The 10386-nt window shown below is 41.4% G+C and overlaps 2 protein-coding genes across 2 annotated transcripts in view; one reads left to right on the forward strand and one right to left on the reverse strand.

The window, feature by feature from the left end:
* LOC116388706 (probable bifunctional methylenetetrahydrofolate dehydrogenase/cyclohydrolase 2) overlaps window positions 1-1030 on the reverse strand; it is a 30880-nt gene extending 29850 nt beyond the window's left edge. Inside the window, exon 1 of the mRNA XM_031856809.1 lies at window positions 886-1030. Coding sequence (XP_031712669.1) covers window positions 886-1028 — 143 coding nt within the window. The 5' untranslated portion in view covers window positions 1029-1030. The remainder of the gene's footprint in view (window positions 1-885) is intronic.
* A 5084-nt stretch (window positions 1031-6114) lies between these two features.
* The window catches only part of slc20a2 (solute carrier family 20 member 2), a 53014-nt gene continuing 48742 nt past the window's right edge, over window positions 6115-10386 (forward strand). The window contains exons 1-2 of the mRNA XM_031856669.1: window positions 6115-6223; window positions 6543-6841. The gene's annotated coding sequence lies outside the window, so the exon portion shown is untranslated. The remainder of the gene's footprint in view (window positions 6224-6542; window positions 6842-10386) is intronic.

Genomic DNA, 10386 nt, shown 5'->3' on the forward strand with positions numbered 1-10386 from the left:
TATTTTTTAAGTGTATGCTACGAATTAAACTAAGTATTAAGGGTAGTTTCTTATTTATATGAAGTAAATTTACATAGAATTTGCGGCACTGCTATTTGGTTGCACTGGTCAATCCTTCTTCTATACAGTCTGATATGGTCTGTAGACAACTTTTGAAGGAGGAGAAGAATAAGGAAGAGGAAAAGGAAGGAGAAGAAGAAGAAATGAGGAGGAGAAGAAGAAGGAAGAAGGAGAATGAATAAGGAGGAGAATGAAGGAGAAGACGGAAGGAGAAGACGGAAGGTGAAGAAGAAGGAGGAGAATGAAGGAGTAGAATAAGAAGATAGTGGTATACTACTATCTTCTTCTTCTGCAAGCTTTGGCTTTGGAGCTGTAACGTAAAATGACTAACAGTAACGTTAAGTTAGTGATGAGTGAACGTTATTATTTTCTTGTCTTCTGAGTGGAAATATTGTGTTTCTATATATACGGTCATTATTAGCACCGGTAATCCCACATCAACGGTTTAAATGAAGCTAACTGTCCTCAAGCAGCAGCAGCAGCCAACATGGTACGAGTGTGTGTCCTCAAACATGAAGCCAACTACAACCGTAGAAACTGCGGCGAGTTACATAATACCGACACGTTTGTTGACAGCACCATCGGTTTAATGAGACATGCAATTGCCCCCTTACCTAACGTTAAAGTTAACGCTACGTCCGTTAAACCTACCCTCTCTACCGTGAACGGTTAAACCCGCTGTCAATCACCATCCTCTAGCGCACGTGACACACGCCTTGCCGGTGCTTAAGCGTAGCTCATCCCTCCGCAAAGTAAAACCGTGCATTAACTGGACGAAGAAGAAGAGAAAAAACACAGCGGCGTTTTGAACGGGGCGCCGTTTACCTCGTTACCGACTGGTGAACATGTCTCCTTTGACTCTCGCATTTTCTGTGCGTCCGCAGTTCGGCCCGGCAGCAGTGATGGGGTAACGCTAGCGGGCTACAAATCCTGAAGGAGGAGCGTAGCGGTGAAACAGAGGCCGCCATGTTTGTGTGCGTGCGTGTGTGTGTGTGTGTGTGTGTCGGGGAGCGCGTGCAGCTCGTGCGTGCGCGCGCGAGAGGGAGACAGGGGGCAGGACTGTGTGTACACGCACCACAACTGATGAATGATAGGCTGTACTAAACATACTGAGCATACTGTTGCTCACGAGGAAGAGAAAAGCTGATTATTTATTATGCAAATCACATGAACGAGAGGCGATTCATGAAAGAGGAGCAGCAGCAAACGCATAGCATATTGAACAAGTGTTGTAAAAAATAACTAAGGTGCATTGCCTCACAGTTTAGGTGAAAATATATAGATATTAATGAAGTGAGGTTGATTAACCCTGCTGTGTCCATCTGTACAGGTGATAATTGTACCATTTTGGAAATGGAGCATCCAAACGTGGAATGATACCACTGAAAGCACACAGGTTAAAGAGTTCGTCACAATGTCGGTACACAAAAAAGGGGTTAGACGAGGACATCCATACCACTCTCATGTCTGTATCTCAGTTTAACAGAAACACTGGCACGGACCTAGCGGGCTACAAAATCCTCCTTGAGCTCACTGAAGGGGCTCAGGATGTCACGGAGCCCAGCTAAAAAATAGTCCCAAATAAAAAACTACATCATCTAATTTGAAACATTTTTAAACTGATTAAACAATCCAGATATGGCGCGTTAATTGAGTAGGTATGCAGAGGTATAACAAACTTAAACGTACAGTTTGCTGTGATAAAATTATTTGGCTATTTTTTTATTTTATGTTTTTTGTTTTTCTCTTTTTGTATGTGTTCTGTCTATGATGAAAAGCCCCCCCAAAAAATGTATTTGGCTTGCATTGGAGAATTAGTATCCATACTTAAGTATATCATATTAATTACGGTATGTTTTAAGTGACACTTAGACTATGAGTTCTTTCTCATTTGGGTTTCTGTTTCACAGCCCAGATTTTTAGAGCAAATCCAAGTTTGGCCATATAAATATTAAAGTGGATGAAGCGCTAACCAAAAAATGAAAAGCAGTCAGTGTCACAGCTACAATCCTGTTTTGCCACAAGATGGCAGCAAATATTTGGTGCATTTATTAACTGATCCGTGCAAAGGTCCATTTGAAAGGCTTGACATTCTCATAAAGAGGAGAATGAGCATCAGGCGAATATAATGCACAAATCACATGTAAGTTAAATATCTGACTCGCCGTTGATTGTGGGAATGGAGGAAAAAAGGGGCAGAATTATGGCCCAGAGCTTGCTGATGTACCGGACAGATTAAGAATATAGGGGCAGGGTAAACAACATGGGAAGACATGTGAGACAAGCCTGTCTCCTGCAGATTACATTCATATGCAACTAAGAGACAGGTGCTTGTTGGATGCCTGGGTTGGGTGCACAAAGCACACAACTTTGACTGGAATTTATATCCATAAGTCAGTGTTTACTTTTTCCGATATCTAATCAATACCACGATCTTTTCCCCATCCTGAGCTTAAAAATTAAAAACCATAAAATAATTATTGTAATCAGTGTTTCATATGTTCAATGTCAACTTTGTAAAGAAGGTGGGCAGAAGATAGGAGGTTTTGCAGCATGAGCTAACCTGCAGGAGGACGTGGTTTTCTCACATGGGAAATAAATACACATTTTGCATAAATGTCTGATGACCAGATATGCCTACACACTTTATGAATCATCACTTATGAAATGCCTTTTTACACGTGATAACCCACATTTATTCTACATGTGAATTCCACACGAGGGCTTACATTTCTCCTGTGAAAATCTGCTGTGCCTGCATGTGTCATGTTAACTTACCATGAGCGAAATGCCCCATCGGCTATACACTGTGTTCGTTGGCTGTTGTGTGAGCCAGCCAACTAACACGAACCATCTGTATTGTTCATTCACCGGTGTAAGCGATGGAAAGTAGCGCTATGCTAACCTTTTTCGAGTAGGGACTCTCTAGCTCGCAGCGCTGTGGGTTATGTAAATTAGATTCCAGAATATTGGTGTTACAAAAGTTCAAGAAAAGAGAGCCAGGAACATTTCTAAAAAAAAATAAAAAAGAAGCAGAAAAGTCAACTTAAATGCATCACACACAACTTCTAAAATGTAAAGTACATATTGACGTATGAACACCTGTAAAAACATGCACATGTCACATAATTCTCAAGAATGACGTGAAAGCAAGTTGTTGATTTTATCAACCTGACAAGTTCAGAATAAAGGTTTTGTTTGAGCGGTGGGAGTGCATTCAGAAAATGTGGTAAACACCGCGCCCAACCAGGCCTGCCCGAACACGACACTAATACAGAATGTACTCATTATTCTGTGGGACAAAAGCTAAGCTGCAGTTTACCTAATTAATGGCTTTTACATACTGTTTGCCAATGCATAGGCTCATTGCGTAAGTCCAACAAAAAAGTACATTTGACTGTCAGTGAGAACATTGCTGCGACCTGCTGCAAAACAGCAATATTTGACATTTTTTCTGATCCACTTGTTTATTATAATAACACAGACTGTACAGGTTGGCCCATTTGCCCACCAGGAATCACCACGGTATGAGAAGACTCCTGGAAAGCAAGAAACAAAGATCAATTTCCTGTAAACGTGATGAAATTGTGATATTTGTGTGACTGTGACTGACGGGGCAAGATGTCGAGCCCTTCAGTGTTCGGTCGACAAGTGCTGCTGATGATAGCAAATTAATTGCGTAAAAATGTGATCGTTAAATCACAGATGAGAGATCTGAGAAACCTCCGTTCCGTTTGACAAATCTTTTCTACAAGTAGTCCCGCCATCTTTAATCAGAATTTGATCCAACCGTCTGTAACCAAGCCCCAGCAATCCTCATTTTCGGCTTTGGTCGTGTCCAAGTTTAAACCAACTCTGGGCTTTTGAAAAACCTTTCTGTCCATATATGCAATTTTAAGTTACTTGTACAATTCTTTACTCGATTATCTCCATTTTATGCTATAGCTATAGGTACTTTTGCAGATTTAGATGATTTATACAAAATATAAATTATCTAATAGATTAAGATATACTTTTAGGTTAAATTACCGAGAAGTATATAAATTAATTTAAATTGGTCAACACTTCCTCATCCTATAATTTCGTACGAAAAATTCCTCTCGTTTTTTGCGTGTTTTCCAACAAAAGTCCAGCAAATGGTGTCAACTTCTGCTCGTTAGGTGCATACGGTCTTTTCAAAATACACTGCCATCTGCACAGGAAACAGGTAAGTTAGGTTTAGGCAACAAAACTAATTGGTTAGGTTTAGGAAAAGATAGTTCTTTGGGGTAAAACAACTACGGAAGTGCCGTTACTGAAGTACGCAAGTTATATTACAAATACATCAATGTTGACTTCTCTTTTCGCACGGGAAGGGAACAGCTGTCTCCTGAGTTAAAGTCTGAAGTTATTTGGATCCGCCTGCCCCGTGTGAGCTTTTGTGATCTTTATACGTTAAAACCTTTTAAGTATAATTTTGGTGCTGATACTTGTGTACTTTTACTAGAAGTTTGAATGCAGGACTTTTACTTGCCACTAAGTACTTTTATACTATAGTATTGCTGCTTATACTTCAGTAAAAGATCTGAATACTTCTGCCACTCCTGGTGATAGCTCATCTATAAAGTTGGAAGAGCTTAAATACACCCGGGTCTTGATTAATAAATTAGCATGATAAAGTATGGCATCAGTTCCTGCACCGCTATGAAGACTATGAATAGAAATCTAGAGCTTAACGCCTGTAACTGATAACCACAACGTTGTACAATCATAGAGTCTTTTATCAATCTCAAGATTATTATGGCTCTCAGACATTTTCTTAGTTTTGTTTCCTGCTTGTGAGTGTTGGCCGGTCTGTCAGGGGATGGAGTGGGTGAGATGTATGAACTCAATAATGATTGAAAAAAAACAATAATAACATTTGAATACACAAATTGCTGTATGATCACTGGGGTGACAGGCTAAATACTTTTTGGTGTTGTCTTGTAAAATGTTGCGGCTGTGGCCTCGTGTAGGTTGAGAGAGTTCCATGGCTGTGAGGTCCGACGTGGAATAATAATGAGGTAGGCCCAGCTAGGCGTGGGTGGAAATCTGTATGGAGAGTCAGTTGTTCCACACAAACACCGGCTGAAGGGTGCAGTCATGTCTCAACAAGCATTTATAGAAGTCATAAGGGAAATTATTTCTTAGATCCCACCAGTAATAATGACATGGTGAGGGATTTATCCTTTTAAAACTTGAAGCTGTTTCAAGGTTACATGTGTTAGTTAATTAAGTGGAGACACTACAGGTGAATAGGATAAGTATGTATCTTGTTTTTTAAAATGTTTTTTTTTGGTATTTTGGTTGGAGTCAGTTTTAAAATGCTTGTATTATTTTGTTGACATATTAGAGTCAAAGTTGTAGTTACTGAGGGAATGTTGTATATCTCTTTGTATCACTCAATAAATGAGAAAATACTGTCAACAGCCATAAATAAATTAAATAAGTTTGCTATGTTTTTAGGAAAAAAATGTTGTATAAATCAGGAATGAATGATGTATGAACAAACCCGTCTGTGAAAACCTTCAGAATATAGAGAGGAATGAAACTGGAACGTGTGGTGGATGTAAGAGCTACTGAAGTGGAGATTTATGGATCAACGATCTGGACAAAAACAGCCTTAAAAGATACATTTTGTAAAATACACACAAATTAATAGGGTAAGAAATAATTAGGAAAGGATATCACCATGAAACTTCCACAGTTGATTACTGACATAAAGACAATATTTGTTGTATTACAATTCTGAAATATTATATTTACATATTCAAATGAGGCATTATCTAATGGTAACGTTTGGTGAATTTAGGAGAAATCTACCGACACAAATAGACAGAGCAGTACAATTAACGGCTAAATGTATATTTTAGATTTTCTACGTTTAACTCCCACCCTCGAGTCTGGTTTGATCACCCTCCAAACGACCCCCCCCTCCTCCTCCTCCTATTCCTCCTTTCTCTCTCTCTCCCTCCCTCGGTTGTTGACTGGTTGGGCCGGTTACGTAACGCATGTATGCCTTACGCACGTGGCCACAGCAATAATAGCTGGCGATATTCTTGACGGATTAAACATTACCATCGAGCCAGTGATCGTGACATTCACACGCACATCGCATTTTGGCACCGAGGCGTAACGAATAATGGTGAGGTCAAGAGAGAGAGTCTGGTCAAACAACAGAGTGGGTCTATGCCATTCAAAATGATTATTATTATTATTCCTTCCGTTAAAGAAGACGATGGTCATATATGGTGACCACTTCAATATATTCTGAATAATAATAATATTTGACCTGAATGCTGATGTATTTGTTCATTAAGGGACATCCCTTAACACGTTAATGGTATTAAGCGTATTACCCCCCCCCCCTACATGGTGTCACCATGCCCTCAACAGATTGACCACTACCCCTCCCCTCTCTCTTTCTTGCTCCCCCTTCTCCTCCTCCTCCTTCATCCCTTTAGCTGTCATCCTGAACAGCGTTGAGACGGCGGCTCGATCCCTAAAAGCCCGGATGAGAGCAGCAGGCGACGTTCAAGGCAACATGGTCGCGTGAGTCGAGGACAACCATTCCATTCCATTCCTGGTGGTGGTGGTTGAGGGGGGGGGGAGAACGACGACAGCCACTGCTGGAATCTGTGACATTTTCGACGCGACCCACGGAGAGCGGTTCTGGGAAAAAATACACAGGCAGCGATAGAGGCGTGGAGGCGGAGAGGAACGGCACGTTTCTCCCCCCTTTTTGCGGTGTCCTATTTCGTTGGTAAGTACATTTTGTCTGGCAAAAAAAAAACACAACCGCTGCCCCTGTGCCCCCCCCTCTCGATGGGGTTCTACCTTGTTTAGCCACTTTGCTCACGCATTTCTTTGTGGTGAGCGTGTCTGCGTGCGGCGTTTGAGGGAGGAGGAACGGGGCCTTGGTGAGTGTGAACACAGCGTTAAAACAGAAATGCCTGTGTGTGTTTTAAGTCGGCTGCTGCGGCTCGCAGCCACGCAGTTTAAACTTGTGCTCGCGTAGCTTTCGACGGACAACGGAGCCTGTAAATGTTGTATTTCGCCACAAGTGGCTACATTGTCGTCTTCGCGTGCTCGAAACGTTGTTGCCACTGGTCAAACGAAACGAGTGAATGGAGCCGCTACACGTGTGTGTGTGTGTGTGTGTGTGTGTGAGTGACTCCACATCCGATAGAGTAGCACCAGTATATAGAGACACTGGTCTGTCTACCGGTCTGAACTAGAGTGGGAAACTTAGGAACGAGGGGGGGGCACGAGCATCAAAATCACTTCGCTGTTAATCAGGCGAGTTCATTTCACTCTTTAGCTCTCCGTGCGCTGAGTAGATTTGACAAGGCGGGTCAAACAGACTGAGGCATGCGCACTGCGCGCCGCTACTGCCGCCCCGGTGCCCAAAAATAATAAGAAGTTGGGACTAGCCTGTCCCCCCCCCCAAATCTTCACCTGCAGATTTGTACCTGCGATACAGGAAGCCACACTATCACTGTGACATGTTGCATTGCTGGCCCCACCAGCTTTTTCATTTTTTTCGTTCTTTGTCAACCATGATAGATAAATATTGTCCAACATGGTCGACATAGAGGGGTGGAAAGAACAGCAGGAACACCCTGCAAAATGTGTATTCAGATCGTTTACTAAAGTAGAAGTACATGTACCACACTGTAAAATGTTCTGCGTTGAAAATGTTACCGAAGTGTGTAGGTGTTCTTAGCAAAATGCTCTTAAAAATATCAGAAGAACTCCATGCAGAACAAGGCCCACTGTGAGTGCAATGCTTTTACATATTTTATTATTGGATTGTTATTATGCATTAATGTGTCAGCAGCAGCTAATTTACTACCACCCACTACTTTACTGTCAGGTAATTCAATCTATAACAATATATATATATTTAAATGTAAAATCTTAATTTGTAAAATAACTACCCATGCTTTCAAATACATGTAGTGCAGTGAAAAGTACAATAGTAACCTCAAAAATGTAGTGGAGTAGAAGTATAAAGTAGCATGACAGGGAAATACTCAAAGTAAAGTACAAGTACCATACATCAAGTTTGTACTTGGTACAGTACTGAAGTAAAAGTCCGTGCTGTAATGCAGATGCTACAATATTTAGCCATAGAGTGTTCTAACTCAACTACAACAGTATTTATTGTTCGCCCATTGTTATGAATTGCATCATATTGTCACGTGTTCCTGTTATTCTGTCCGCTCCCTCTTATTCCAATTAGAACATGTCACATTCAATCTTTTTCTTCTTTTATATTTCACATGCCCCCCCCCCACTAAACCTGCTTTATCCTATGGCCTACATAGGCAGTGGAAGCACGTAGAGCTCAAGTTAATGATTAATCTGCTACTTACGATAAGAAAGAGCGAGAAGAATGCCGGGGGTATGCCACAACCTCCCATGTTTTTTCTCCTAGTTGTCTCATAAAAGCTGAGAAAATCTGAGTTGTTTTTTTTTTAAATATACAAAGCAAGGGCTCGTAAAGTTGAGAAGAACCACATGCACTGATTGCTGTATCTTGTCTAGCCATAAAGGTTATAGGACAGATATGAAATCATTATTGCGATAAGATATGCCGATTAATGACTTCCACTCTTTTTTTGTGCTCCATGTGAGCACATGAGTGACCGGTCCGGGGCTTTTTTGTTGACAACCTCCTTACGATAAGGACCGTGACGCCAGCCTCTCCCCTCTCCATTGTTTGGAAAACAATCCCAGCTATCTGTGAATAAGTAATTATGAAAATGGCACTGGACTTTATTTGCAGCTCCTCGCGCCCTTATCTCGTGTTTACGCGTCAGACGCAACGATTGTAGAACGGGGATTTATACAAATTCAAAGTTCTTGCACCCACACAGTCTAATCTGGTGTTTTGCATTCGCTTTGGAAGAGACGGAAAAAACTAAAATTACATTTTCAAATGAGCCTTATTGACATTTTTCTATGACTACCATGTGGAATTAAGTTGACAGGATCCATTTCTGTTCTGACTGTACTTTGACCTGCCCTTTAGTGAAACAAAAAAGCAAAAAAAAGAGGCAGAGTGATTCACACTAAATTGGCAGTTCCGTGGCGACAGGGTGCAGCATCAATAGACTCTCTTTTTTTTTTTTTTGCAAACCCATAAATCCCAAATGCCTCATAGCAGACACACCGAGTCAGTGCACATTTCAAACAGCAGTCAAGTCTGGCGGCTTAAGCTCGTGTGTTTTTCGAAGTCATGGGAGGTATGTGTGTACGTTGTGTAATGAATGTTTTCATGTTCAACACCATGCCCAGAGAGCAGAGTCGGACCAGTTTTTTACAGAGGTGTGCTTTTGTCGTGTACCGGTGGGGTTCTCTTTCTGAGAAACCACTCGACGTCCGCGGCTCTACTTTTAGTTCCAGGTCGATGTTGAAATTCACCTGCGGCCCCTCGCTCCGTGACGAGAATGTGGCGGGTCACGCCACATCGCTGCACAGCCTCCCTCGGTGCAGGGTGTACCTTTTTTTTATTTTTATTTTTTTTATCAAAGATATTTATATGCATTGTTTTCTTTATGAGACAAACACAGTGTAATGTATGATTACAGCCAAATGCGATTGTTTTGTTATTGTAATTTGATTAGTAGATAGAAATAAATCCTATCATATACATTTTTTATTCATTGTAGTCGCACAAAAATGGCAAAATACTTGCTGTTTCTGCGTTTTCAAGTATGTGGATCTGCTGCCTCTCTTAGTTTCATTTCTTAAATATTTTAGATAAAGCCCGACACTGATAACAAATTTTGAGGCCACTATTGATATCTGCCTTTTAGCATGACATGGCCAAACTAAAAATAACCTCGGACATATTTCTGGCATTCTTGCGTGCAATGTCTTGTTACTTATTGTGTGCTTTATTGGCCTCTCGGCAGCAATGGACTGTTTGTCGGACAAACAGATTTTCACAGTTTTGTTGATTTTTATCATGGCCCTTTAGGAGCGCCGGTGTCTGTCCATCCACCACTTTGGTCCAGACTGAAATGCCTCAACAATTATCAGATGGATTAAGAGGACATTTTGTACAGACTTGCGTGATCCCAAGAGGATGACCCTTAATGACTTTGATGATCCCCTGACTTTTCCTGTAGCATACTTATGTTTGGTCTCAGGTTGACCTCTGACATTGGTTGCCGTGATTTGCAGCACCTGTCCCAGTTGGTTTGAATGCCAGTCTGGGGGGGGGGGGGGGGGGGGGGGGGTTTTTTTTCAGGGGCCAAGAGGGGCGCAGACATATGTATGCTACAGGAAAAGTCAGGG

This window comes from Anarrhichthys ocellatus, unplaced genomic scaffold (assembly GCF_004355925.1).
Source record: "Anarrhichthys ocellatus isolate YVR2014 unplaced genomic scaffold, GSC_Weel_1.0 scaffold17, whole genome shotgun sequence".
Classification (NCBI taxonomy): Eukaryota; Metazoa; Chordata; class Actinopteri; order Perciformes; family Anarhichadidae; genus Anarrhichthys; species Anarrhichthys ocellatus.